General features: G+C 41.7%; 1 protein-coding gene across 2 annotated transcripts in view; it reads left to right on the top strand.

Moving 5' to 3' along the window:
• ADCY1 (adenylate cyclase 1) overlaps nucleotides 1–13984 on the top strand; it is a 164954-nt gene that overhangs the window by 44197 nt on the left and 106773 nt on the right. For both annotated transcript variants that reach the window (XM_076330729.1, XM_076330728.1), the window contains exon 2: nucleotides 1372–1521. In XM_076330729.1, the coding sequence (XP_076186844.1) occupies nucleotides 1372–1521 (150 nt within the window). The remainder of the gene's footprint in view (nucleotides 1–1371; nucleotides 1522–13984) is intronic.

Below are 13984 nucleotides of genomic sequence, written 5' to 3'. Positions count from 1 at the left end.
ACAATGTCAGTGGTTTTGTTTTTTTTTTTAAATTTGTGTTGTTGGCACAGCTGGACTCATTATGTAGTGCAAACAAGGGCAGTGGTCTCCTCTTCGATTTACACTAGCAGATCATGCAACAGTAGAGATGTACTAGCTTGAAACGTATACCTTGAATTAAGAAATAAACGTCAGTTATATGGTCTTTATGAACTATTTTAGGTGCATAGGAATTTAACATGAATTGTGTTACTTGCTGTAATGTCTTTCTTTGCTCTTATTATACCCAATGTTGGCCAATTTATGTGCCAGCTGATTTCTGAAATTTTTGAATTTATGAGTCCCGTGAATCCTTATCATGATGCTGTGGTAGTAACTAGAGTAAATATGGCGAATGAGACTGAAAAGATACTGGGTAAACAGGCCTTATTGCTTCCTTTCTAAACAAACGCTGCATTCCATTGCAGAATTTACCATCTGAAGACATGTTTCAGACATCAGAGATGTGGTGAGATGTCTTAGATAGGGAGGTTGTGTGCAAGCCACTGTCGAGTTATTTAGCTTAGGTAACTAACTTTATCACATATTGTAAAAACATTAAAAAGAACCAGAAGGGCAATTGGGTCATTTATGTGTCCTTCATTAAAGCACTGTTCATAGAAGTAATTCCAAAGTAATTCATTGTCTCTCCTTATAACACTGCAGTGGGGCTTGCTTTGTGCCAAGGGCCATCATTTGAAAGCACTCAGCACCTTCTGAGAGATCTGCTGCAGGATAGTATCAACAATATTTTCGATGATTTCTCAAAAAATACAGTATGGTCGCTAATAGTATAGATATGGGAAGAGAGGCAGATTTTCCAAGTGTAAACGGCACAATATGAAAGCTTGGGGTACCCAGGCACACATTTTGATTTAGTCACAGATTTTGTCAGTGCCTTGCTTCTCAACTATAAAAAAAAGGGACAATAATATCCCGACTTTACGAAGGCATAGGAAAATAATTTCGGTTTTCTGGGCATCTCGCAGTTGAACATTTGTGTCAAGATACTGCTTTCCTTATTAGATGGACAGATCTGCCAATGGGCTGATGAAAGAACTGATACTGAATGAAAGTGATAAGCTACAGATTATCGTAAGAGAAATTAACTTCAGCAGATGCAAAGTTCTGTATTATGCAATATTGCTTGCCCAGACATGTGGTAGCTGCTATAATTGTTTCACTGCAGTTGGTTTGTGGGAAGGGGTATCAGTGACATGGCTAGTGAGGCAGAATTTTTAAAGACAGTGCGCTTTTTTTTTTTTGCCTTTTTTTTTTAATTTTGCTGAGTAGAAATGTAAAATAAAAATCTGTATTTTAAAATATTAATTTATTTTTCTTTCTTTTTTACAGCTTGTGGCCAATGCAATCCTTTTTGTCAGTGTAAATTTGTATGGGGTCTTTGTGAGGATTTTGACAGAAAGGGCTCAGAGGAAGGCATTCCTTCAGGCCAGGAACTGCATTGAGGACAGGCTGAGGCTGGAGGATGAAAATGAAAAACAGGTCAGTTTCTAAGCCTTATTTCTATTTCTCTGTTTCTTCTTAGATGACTGTAGTTATGTGAACCACAGGTCAGGACATTGTCACTGAGTGCATGAGAGGGCATGTGTGCGTTTCCATTGCAAAGGAAGGGTGCTGCCTCCCGCCACCTGCTTCAGCTCTTCCTCCCCAGTGCATGCACACTCTTCGCTCTTCATCTGCAGCTCACACAGAAGGTGCAGGCTGACCCCGCGGCTACTGTCAGCTCCAGCACCAGAGGGGATGTATTTTAGGGCTGAGGCGAAGCTAACACACTGTTGCAATCTCAGATCCCGGGGTTTTTTCTGCATGGATGTTTTTGGGTTAGATATGCTGTAAACACTTCTGTTCTGGCTGTGTATGCTATAACCTGTTTGCATTCATGACACCTATAAACAAAAGTCTACGTTTTGGGGAGAAGGGACTGCACTGATATACATGAATAACTGTGATAACAATCTATTCCTTTTCTCAAAAGCCACCTTAGTAGTTTGATGGTTTATTTCACACAATTTTATCAATCAGTCTTCCAAACAGATTTGGAAACAATGAGAAAAACCACTATATTGTGGAGCTTGCTGTTGTTACTCACAGGTCTGAATCTTAAACCTACTAAGATCTGTTAATCTGTAAGGTTTGGACTAGATTTTTCTTTCTGTCTAGGTGATAGTAGAGGGCCATGCTGGAATACATGGATATAACTCAATTGACCTCTGTGGAATGATGGCAACTTATGCCAATAAAGGACTTAAGTGGTATTCAAACCTTGCTATACAAGGTATCGGTGAACCTCGCACACTTTTACTTCCCTTCACTTGCAGTTTCTCTAGCAAGTCTATTCCTATGTGTGAAATAACACAGGTCCTTAAGTACTTTCTGTTACGAATTGACTGAATGCATTCTTATGACCTGAACATACTCTGCAATAAGTAGACGTCTTCTTTGAACAACTGCATATCTTTGCTGGCTTTGTAAAAATGGTATTAGGATCAAAGCCTTTAGGTTTGATTCTGGTCTTTTGTAATCCAAAGCTGCAGATTTTCAAAGGCATAAATGTGTCATAAGTGAATTTCCATGGGGTTTAGGCAACCCTGCCATTTGTGCCTTTGAAAACCTGCTTCTGGGATCCAACATGAAAATAATACTGATTTTTGTGTTTCTTTAGTTAGCACATTAGCAATCTGTCTTATTTTATATTTTATCCATGCATATAAAAACACAAGAAAGCAAAAACATTACACATACGTACCATTATTGTTGATAGTATACCTAGAGAGTCCTGCAAATGTTTTTCCAATGCAGTATACAGGTCAGTGAAGAGAATACACTTTTCTCTTACATTTGTGAAATTAACTTTATGCAACACAGTGTAAAACTCAATACAGTGGTGAAATATGATAATTAGCTGTCAAAAGTACCACCCAAATACTTTCTGTGGCTGCTCTCACACTACATTAGAATACCTCTAAAACCAGGGTGAGAATTAAGACATGAGTACAGGCTACAAAATTATTCTGCAGTTGCTGTGGCGTAACGTAGCACAAGTTTCCAGCTGGCAACACTCAAGAGTGTTTGAGAGGAAAAGAGACATTGCTGACCCAGTTCAATTTTTGTGATCATTCCTGTATTTTTGTTCTCTGAAGTACCAACATTACATGTTAAAAAGGACTGAATTTTTTAATCAGACTTTCTTGTCTCATTCAAATGCTCTGACCTAAATACCGTAGCCCTTTTACATTGAGAATTGTAATCCAAAATGGTAAAACCTTTCCCTGGTATTTCTGTGCAAGTCTCTAACAGGAAAGGAAAGAACATGCTCTTGGCTTTTGAACATACACAGCCTTCTGGAGTTAAAAGTGTTGACTGTGTGAGACAGATACCACAGCTGAAACTGTAAGTGAGATTTCTTCCTCTGTGTCCTACTTACAGTGATTCTCCTCATATGGAATGCATTTGTAGTAATAGTTCCACGTGATAATTTTGATAAATCTATTTTTATGAGCAAGAGCAAAGATCTCGTGTTGTAGCATTTTTGGAGTCATCATGCAGGAGTTTGCAAGTAGGCTTTGAAAGTGTTGCTGGGGAGAAGGGGAGCAGACGGACTCTGTTTATTTTAAAATTCAGTTTAATGTTCACACTGTTATCTGTTCACTGTGGTCACAACAAATAACAGGCCTCGATGGTAGCATCATCCATTTGTTACGTTGCTGAATGTTAGACTACAATTCCAGAGTAACACCAGAAGCAAAGGCCAAGAACCAAATAAGTTTTAGACCATGAGCGAATAATTATAATCATTCACTCAGGATAAGCTGCTTCTCTCACTGTTTATAAATCTCAGCAGCAAGACCATCCTCTGCAGAGCAAGCAGTTAAGAATAAATATTGTGAGGTGGGTCCTGTTCCCTGGAACTGCACTTGTTCTGTTCCTGCTCAGTCACAGCACCTGAGCACTTCCCCTTTACTCCCACTGCACCATCCCTCTGTGTCCACTTCATTAATTCTAGATCATCCTTTGTCGATACAGCAAGCAAGGCATTGTCACCCTGCTCCCTGGAGGGCTCCCAGCGTTAGATGTCCCTACTGATACTGAGAGCAGCCTCCAGGCAGTGCTTCACCCCTTCCCAAGTGAGCAAGCAAGGAGCAAGCAGGGATGGGGAATGGGGGATACGTTCAGTGTAGAGAAAGAAGTAATCTGCTGCTGACTGAGGCTGCTTGCCATCTGATTCAGAGGAAATCAGTAAGGAAGTTGTGGCTCACCATGTATTAATTCCCAGTGTGGCGGCTCCTGAAGTGGTGCCGTGCTCCAAGGAAGTGCTAGCATTGTAATTCTGAGGCCATCTTAATTTGAAGTGCAACTGGGCCACTGTAGACTCCCATTTTCCATTTTTCTAGTCTCTCTTTCAGCATGTGTATAGTTTTATCCTCCCCACAGATTTGTGATGGTGCATTTAACTCTAATTATGCACTCTGTGAAACAGAACTTCCTTTTATTTGTCTTAGACTTGTCTGATGACTTGATTGGGTGCTCTCTAGGTCTTGTTTTGTGATAAATAATGAGTAATCATTCTACAGTAACCTTTTCCATGCCACTCACAACACTGTAGACTTCTCTCATAACCCTGCTCATCTCTCTTTCCAATCTGAAGAATTGTAGCCTGTTTAGTCTCCTGATGTGTAGAAGCTATTTCCTACCCCAGTCTTGCCAACTTTGTAACAGATCTTACTCATGTTTCTCCCCCAACAATAAGAATATTTTTATGCATATTCATGCATTGGATTTGGAGATGAAGCATATGATTTCCATCAGTGAAATGCACTTGCTGCAGCACAGGGTGAAAAGTGCCTGTTGTTTTCATATGAGGAAGGATGGAAAAATGTTTGACTTCATGCAAACCTCCAAAGCCCACAAAAACAGCTTAGATATCTTCACTGTTTTTTAATTGCATAATTACATGCAAATATGTTTGCAGAATAAAGACCATCTTTCAAGCAACTTGTTTAGATCTTTCCTTCCCTCCTAAATGTTACTTTTGTACTTGCTCACAATTAGAACATGATGGTGGGAAAACAACTGGAGAATAGCCAAGTCTCCAGAATGGGGGATTGGCTATCTTGAAAACTATTCGTGAATTCACATTTAGTCTGTCAGACCACTGGGACTGGAGAAATTTATTTAGTGGTGGCATCCATCTTTCATGAAATAGTTGTGTACTCCACTACAATGCATGAAATTTAAGTTTGTTACAGGCTTTAACATAAGAAGCTGAAGGAAGCACTAAAAACTACAAGGAGTTAGGAAGCACTGGGCTGAGACAGCCAGCTCTGTGGCTAGCTTCAGGGCCAGAAGCATGGCACTCCAGCTAGTCTAATTAGTTTTGCTGAGAGGTAGGGTGGTTCTCTTTGCTAGTACGACACTGTGCTACTGCATTAATGCTGGTTCTGGGAGATAGACCAGCACCTCGGTGTTGCTTTGCAGTGCTTCCGTACATGTTCACCAGATCATTTGAAGCTAGCTAAATTCTCTTTATGCAATGCTGAATTGTGCATACAAACGTCTGTGTGTGTATGTGTATGCATTCCAAGTGTCTGCTGCATTTTAGGGCAATATCCTTAACATTGTGTATAGTAACTGGAACATCACTGAGTCAGAGATTTGATTAATAACTTTTCACGGAAAATGAAATGGTTTCAGCAAAAGATACCATGAGTCTCAGTGCAGAATACTTTGAAGTGCTGCTTAGGGTGTTTTGGGTTCAAATTCCCTGCTGGGTTCAGATCCCCCTTCAAAACAATTTAATCTAGATATTATACATTTTGGATATGTGTACTACCTCCTGTACCTTTGGGTAAAAGGATGACCCGTAGCAACCCTCCAGTGGTTTTGTCCGTTATGTTTAATTTCAAGCATTTATGAAAAAAGGAAAAAAATACATTATGTTTGAATAAAGCAATCCATGTTGGACTTTCATTTTGGTAATGGATAACAGGTTGCTGGGTTTTTTTTCTTCCAGTTCAGCAACCAAACTGAAGAATTAGTTATTTGCACAGCCTCAGGCAGAAGTAATTTCTAGGGTGCCTGACAGCATGCTTATCAATGCATAATCAGGTTCTTCTCATGTTTCCCATATGTTTTCTTCTCAGAATCTTGCTTTTTTTTTCATTGCAGTGCAGAAGAAAATATGAAATTTATCATTAAAACACAGGCCCTCTTTCCATAATCATTCATACTGGCTCTGTGCATCAGCAAATCACCCTGCAGCAAAAATTTCATCTGGATCACGTGTGGGCACAAAAACATGTTCTTGTCAAATTATCTAGTGTGCAACAGGGAGGTGATCCTGATTTTACACAAATCGCAGGGCGAGAGATGATACCTGATCCTCTGCAAAAGCTAGCCAGTGCAATCTTTAAAAAACGTAGGTGGACTAACTAATTTTAGCAGACCCGGTGAGCCTGTACCACATTAGCGCTGTGTTCTATGTTACAAGGAGGCTTAAAATTGAATTTATTGTGTCATCGAACCACAGCCTTACACAGGGAAGTCCACCTTCAAAAGTCTATTTGTTCTTTTCTAGGATCAGGGAAAAGAGAAAATAAGGAGTCTTACAATTTCAGGCTCTCAGTTTGAACTGCTGGGCTTCACGCCCACTTGTGCAGGCTGGCCAGCAGTGCCTCTTAGTCAAATAGCAGCAGCAGCAGAGATGGGAACTTGTCCTGCTCTCTGCTTCATTTGCCACCTTTGGCTGCTTAGATCCTTACACAGAGCTGAACTGTTGGCTACCTTTATCCTGCTATGTGGCACCCCTGGTCTGTCTTCCACCTTTCTCAGGTAAAAGGAGTTGTGAAGAGGCACATTTCTCTCTCCCACACAGCAGTAATTGCCCAGAAGCTTTCCACTGACTAGCATCTGTTAGTCCCCAGTCCTGCAATAGTCATGCACGTGTCTATCCTTAATGCAGCAAATAATAAATCTGAGGGCTACTCAGGTTAAATGCAAACCTTCAGGTGGAAGGGTTCAGCTTCGACCTGAAGCCATTAGGAACTGCTTGTTACCCCTTGCAAGGCAGGGCATAGCAAACAAATAAATGTGTTCTAATTTTACAGCTCTATTGCACCTCTTTTTATGCAGAATAAACATCTCATCTGAATGCGGTTAGTGGCAGAAGCTGCATTGTTTGGCATACCATTGGGATTCTTCTTACCTAACTTTGGCCAAGTATAAGTGAGGCTTGTAATCTAACCTTTTAACATATAGGCAGTAATCCTTAGTAGTAATAGACGCATACAAGGGTAGTTCATCCCTTCTATCCTGAGCACCTGGCTGAAGATGAGATGAGGTTTTTCCCTGGGAGTGGTTACAGGGGGACACCGAAGCTTAGGGCTACACAGCCGTATGATAAGAGAGAGGTGCCTTGCAACTGGACTTGAAATGTCAAAGCGTAGAAACCCAATATCACACAAAAAAACATACAGTTGTAAATCATACAAAGTACATATATTTTAATTGCATTGTAATTGTATTACTCTATCCACGTCCCTTTAATTTGCAAAATGTAACATATGGTATTATAGAAAAAACTATAAAAGCCTTTAAAAAGCCACACTTAAAACAGCAGGCCAGATCAGTACTATAACAATTTGGTTTAACTTTATTTCACCCCCTGAAAGCTTCCTGATGTTAGTATGTCAATTAAATCGGTTATTAGCCATTTTGTTTTTTGACACAAGGAGTGAACTATGGCAACTGAACAGATTTCTAAACAAGAAAATAGGGCATACAAACTTTGGTTTTTAGTATAAGTCTATGTGGTCACTAATACTCAATCTAACAGGGGGATGTATTGTACTGCTCTTTGTTGCAATTTGTTTTTCCTCATAGTTTATTGGGTTTGTGTGGCAAGGTTTTGGGAGCAGGGGGGCTACAGAGATGGCTTCTGTGAGAAGCTGCTAGAAGCTTCCCCCATGTCCAACAGAGCCAATGCCAGCTGGCTCCAAGACGGACCCCCACTGGCCAAGGCCGAGGCAGTCAGCGACGGTGGTGGCACCTCTGTGAGAACATAGTTAAGACAGGGGAAAAAAAAAAACCCTGCACAACAGCAGCCAGAGAGAGGAGTGAGAATATGTGAAAGAAAAAACTCTGCAGACACCAAGGTCAGTGGAGAAGGAGGGGGAGGAGGTGCTCCAGGCGCCAGAGCAGAGATTCCCCTGCAGCCCGTGGTAAAGACCCTGGTGAGGCAGGCTGTGCCCCTGCAGCCCATGGAGGTCCACGGTGGAGCAGATATCCACCTGCAGCCTGTGGAGGACCCCACACCGGAGCAGGTGGATGCCCGAAGGAGGCTGTGACCCCGCGGGAAGCCCGCGCTGGAGCAGCCTCCTGGCAGGACCTGTGGACCCGTGGAGAGAGGAGCCCATGCTGGAGCAGGTTTGCTGGCAGGACTTGTGACCCCGTGGGGGACCCACGGTGGCCTGAAGGACTGCACCCCATGGAAGGGACCCACGCTGGAACAGTTCATGGGAAGGCCTCACGTTGGAGAAGTTCATGGAGGACTGTCTCCCATGGGAGGGACCCCACACTGGAGCAGGGGAAGAGTGTGAGGAGTCCTCCCCCTGAGGAGGAAGGAGCAGCAGAAACGTGTGATGAACAGACCCCAACCCCCATTCCCCGTCCCTCTGTGCCGCTGGAGGGGAGGAGGTAGATAATTTGGGAGTGAAGTTGAGCCCAGGAAGAAGGGAGGGGTGGGGGGAAAGTGTTTTAAGATTTAGTTTTTATTTCTCATTACCCTACTCTGATTTGATTGGCAATAAATTAAACTAATTTCCCCAAGTCGAGTCTGTTTTGCCTGCGACAGTAATTGGTGAGTGATCTCTCCCTGTCCTTATCTCGACCCGGGAGCCTTTCATTATATTTTCTCTCTCCTGTCCAGCTGAGGAGGGCGAGTGATAGAGCAGCTTTGGTGGGCACCTGGTGTCCAGCCAGGGTCAACCCACCACACATAGATGTATGTATGTCATATAGTCATGCCACCTACATTAAACTCTTACATGTTGTAATGGATGCTGGCTTACATTGAGTAGAGTAGACAAACATAAATAGATAAGTTAAAAAATAGTAGTTGTATCATTCTAAAACCTGTTGATGCTTTGGCTGTTCGGAGTTTTGAAATAAATACTGGGAAATTTCAAATATGTTCTGCTTCAAACAACTGTCAATTAAATATACTGGTATTGTTTGAGTCTTTGTGAATTATTCAGTTTATTTTTCCTACTTGCTCCGTGTATTTTCCATTAGAGAGAATGGAGGAGGAGGGATAAATAAGAGCATACAAACCTGTCATTAGATGATTAAAAATACACTACTATACAGTTTTCAACAGATAACATCATGGATAACAGTTGCTAAGGCAAATTATCATAGGTAAGAACACTGGCTGTAGTGCATCAGATCCTTAAGTGAAATAGTAAGACAAATACTTTAAAAGTACTTTCTTATGGCTGATTTCTAAATTTAGAGCAATATCCATGACAGCAGTGCTGTGTGGACACTCATGCAATGTTTTTATGTATTTTGGTAGGATGCCACAGTATAAAGTAATGCAACCTCAGGAATGATTCCCTCAGCAGTAGGACTTCATAGGGAGCTTTAAAATGTCATTAGGAAAGTTCTCGTACATGTATTTTTATTGTTGTCCACAGAACTGTTTTCACTTCTAGAAGTGTCTTAATTACAACAAAAAGCTAGCTAATGCTTTAACACAAGCTTGACACAACTTTTCCTGTGCCACTCTTCAAACACAAGGCGGTTCCACCACAGACCAGCAGCTCTGCCACTTTCGTGCTTCACATTACAGCAGCTGGCCTAGCCACATGTGCAGTTTGCCAAATGGTTCCAGAGTTGCTACGTTACTGCTTAAGCACAGATTATCTCCATGAACAGGATACTGAGCTGGGCACTTCGCTTTCATTCCAGTGTGCGACAGTATACGCTGTTTGCACACACGTACTCTCATAGACGTTTTGCCTGTTCCTCTTGGTCAACCTTCTGTGAAGGAAAAGAGCTAGACCACATCCCATTAACTGGCAAGAAAAATACATTCTAAGGTAATTTTTTTTTTCGGGTTTGCCATTCTAGAGTGAACTTCCATCTGTCATGTAATTTAAATTCTTTCCAAGGTGTCTGTTCCCTGTTACCTCTTCAATATAAACTGATTTCATTTGGAGTTTAGCTTCCCTTCAGGCACATTTGCTTAGGAATTTCCCAGTTTGACAAGGTAATAAGGAACTAAATCTGAGTCACACTTGTTATTTTAAGTGAGTGAATACACTCATTGCTTCCTTACCATGTTTGTGGTTGGTCCTTGTTTTTTCTCTTTGCAAGGCAATGAGATTTTCTGTTGATGGGTTAGGCTCTCTTCCCTGCTCTGTGAAGACAAAATGAGGGCAAGTAGCAAAGGACAAAGGCTTTTAGATTTTTCTAATCTAGATTAGAAAAATTCTAGATTTTTCAAAGCAAAGTATTCTATCTTAATCTCTGGAGATTTTGGCATCTATTTCATTTTACTGTTTTGTGCTGTGATTTGCTTTCATATTGCTATACTAAAGGCATCTGTGGTTTTTGAAAAAGGAAATGCTAACTGCTTACCACTTAATAAGTTTTAGGTTCTAAAATTATTGCTTTTGACTTGAGGTTCCTGGTTTTTTAAAATCCTTAGTCTGCTTACACCCACTACTGAGCTCAGTTTCTATCACTAGCAATCAAAAAGTTTATCTTTACTGAAGAGTTCTTGCTTGTTTCACCACAGGCAAAAAACTGTAATAAGAAAGGGCATGTACTGATATTGAGTGGCTACTGCAGCTCTAAATGTGTGCTGTATCAGATAATAGCAAAGTTGTGAAGCACCAGTACTAGTGCAGCAGCGTGTCCTTAATGTTCCTCTGATTCTTCCCCCATCCTGGACCCTCAGCTGCAGAGTGTCCGCTCCAGCAGCAAGGAAAGAGGACTGGAGACGTCTGTGGCCTTTCTCCCCCTGCTCCCCTGCGCTGGCCCCATTTCTCAGCAAGGTGCCAGAGCAGACCACAGCAGGTTTGCCACGTATCTATGTGGGGCTGGTGGAGATATCTGGGTTTTGGAGAAGGAGTGTGATGAGGGAGCATGTCATATCTCATGGGGCAGAGGAAAAGCAGAGTGCCACAGTCCCAGTACCATCTTGAGCTGTAACATGTAGCACGTTCTTTGAGAAAAATCCCGCTAGCTGGGGACTGGAGGATTAGTGAAGGCAGAAGAGGGGGATGCATCTACCTTGCTGAAGATCGAACTCTGTGACTTTCACTTCCCGAGGAATACATACGTGCCTAGCCCAAGTATTCAGTGTTACATTGGTGGAACGAACCAGACATGGCTGTGGACCGGAAAGAGGTGAACCTGTAACTGTAGAGGAAACTTAGTACAGCAGGGGTAAGCAGTGAAGCTCTGCTCTTCCATTTACCCTGGAAGGGGGTAGCGTCGGTGAAGCTGATGCTGCTTGTGATGCCATCTTCCTAGCATCTTCAGAAGAAAAGAAGAGAGAGAGATACAATGACAGGATTGTTGTCCAAGTCCTGTTCATAGTGGAACACATCGCTCTGTGCGGTGCTTCAGCCTCTAGCAAACCTGAGCTCACATGTGTCTCGGCTGCAGGCCTGCCTATGAATTGCATTGGCACTTCTGTGTTCCCTCTGATCACAGCATTGGCAAATGATTGGTACTCTTTCTGATCATTTTTAAGGCCCCTCTTCATTTGAATCAGTGTCATGGTTTAACCTCAGTCGGCAACTAAGCACCACGCAGCCGCTCGCTCACTCCCCTCCCCTCCCGGTGGGATGGGGGAGAGAATTGGAAGAGCACAAGTGAGAAAAAATCGTGGGTTGAGATAAAAACAGTTTAATAATTGAAATAAAATGATAATGATAATAATAATAATAATAATACACAAAGCAAGTGATGCACAGTGCAATTGCTCACCACCTGCCGACCGATGCCCAGCCAGTCCCCGAGCAGCGGCCCCCCCGGCCAGCTTTCCCCAGTTTAGGTACTGAGCATGACGTCACATGGTATGGAATGTCCCTTTGGCCAGTTTGGCTGTGCCCCCTCCCAGCTTCTTGGGCACCTCCAGCCTTCTCAGTCGGTAGAGCATGGAAAACTAAAAAGTCCTTGGCTAGTGTAAGCATTACCTAGCAACAACTAAAACATCGGTGCATTATCAACTTTGTTCTCATCCTAAATCCAAAACACAGCACTGTACCAGCTACTAGAAAGGAAATTAACTCTATCCCTGCCGAAACCAGGACAATCAGAAAAGCCTTTTTATAAAGAAATTAAATTTTTGGAACTTGTGCTTTAAGTGTGTCTTTTTGTTTTTAACATATATACTCAAGACATATGCATACTGTCAGTGCTGCTATGAGGGGATCATTTCACTGAAAGATGAAACCTGGCCTCCCTGACTCTGCAAGAGAATGGGCAAAATGTTTTCTTTTCACATAGGAAGATTTAGAACGGTATGTTCAGTGGCTGTTCTGTGCAAAAAATAGTCTCATCTTCATTGATATACCCACAAGAACCTGCTTATTAAAATCCTACTGGAGTTTGATAGCTAGAAACAAGGACATTTATTAAACTAACATTTAATAAATAAGAAAAACTTCAAAAACTCCCATTTGACTTTTTTTTTGTTTTCCTAGCAGATATTTTCAAGTATACCATAAACCCTCCTTATGCTTTCTTCCCATACCCACTAACCTTCTCTAAATGTTTCCATGGTTGGTAGCATGTCTTTGCTGACCCATACATCTTTTGAACAGAACAGTGACCAAGACTAAAATAAGTAGTTTGTGTTGAGACTATATGCTTTACCTCCTAACTCCAGTTCCTCAAGAGAAGAGCGCTGAGTTGGGGTATATTTGAAATGTGTGTTTTAAGGACGTGATTCCATAATTGCTGATCATTCTGTCACTGGGTTGCACCCAGCGAAGTTTTCAGACCTGTCTTTTCCTTCCCCGTGTTCATTGCAGAAAGGCAAAGAGTTTTGCCACTGCTTTGTTTTTTTTCCTTGCCTTGTCTTGTTTTCCTCCGTCTCTTTCTGCCTTCACCAAGCAGAAGAGACAAACAATGCGGTGTTCCACACCTAGTTTGAAGGGGTCACTTTGAAGAGATAATCACTGCTGGAGTCGAGAAATACCTGTCCCTAGCAATGTACTGCAGAAATGCTATTCCTTCTTCCCAGCCAAGCATAAGGAGGGTTTCAAATTATCTGCTCTAGAGAATGGTCTGATTATATCTGTATGGCTACTTGCCTGCACTACAGTGAGGCAAATAAAGATGCCTTAAGTATAAAGTTTGGTTGCGTGAATTTAGCTTCTTCTTGCTCAAGTTTGCTTACAGTAGGAAGATTTCCATTAACTGAAATGAGTATCATCCTTTTCCTGTCAAGTTTTCTGTGATGGTTTTGTGGATACATTGAATTTTGCCAGTTATGTTTCAGAGAGTGAATACTAAGGATATGGGGTGAAAGTAAAAAGATGAATGGTAGGCTGATGCTGCAGTCATTTATTCATTGCCAGTTTATATCTGGTGTCAACGCTGTTAGCTTGCCTTTCTGAAGATTAATCCTTACTGATATATTTCTAGAGCATTCTGATTTAGTAGGTATGAGGGCAACCAGGAAAACAGGCTATGCTTTTTATACTTCTAGTTTCCCTGTTCATCCTCTACATCCCTGTTCATTTCTGTACTCTTGTTCCTGTTTGAACAAGATTTGTGGAGGTGATCTCAAGTTGTCCTACTAGCAATCTTCCAGTCCATTCTGGAATCACACTTGCCTTTTTAGGGTAGCGTCACATAAATACACCACAGTCATTCAGTGGTCAGTGGGTATCTGGGGCTTTTCTACATGCAGAGGTTTCCAACTCAT

The sequence above is a fragment of the Aptenodytes patagonicus genome, chromosome 2, assembly GCF_965638725.1.
Source record: "Aptenodytes patagonicus chromosome 2, bAptPat1.pri.cur, whole genome shotgun sequence".
Taxonomy (NCBI): Eukaryota; Metazoa; Chordata; class Aves; order Sphenisciformes; family Spheniscidae; genus Aptenodytes; species Aptenodytes patagonicus.
The sequence above is the reverse complement of the archived record's forward strand: the minus strand, read 5'-3'. Positions and strand labels throughout refer to the sequence as shown.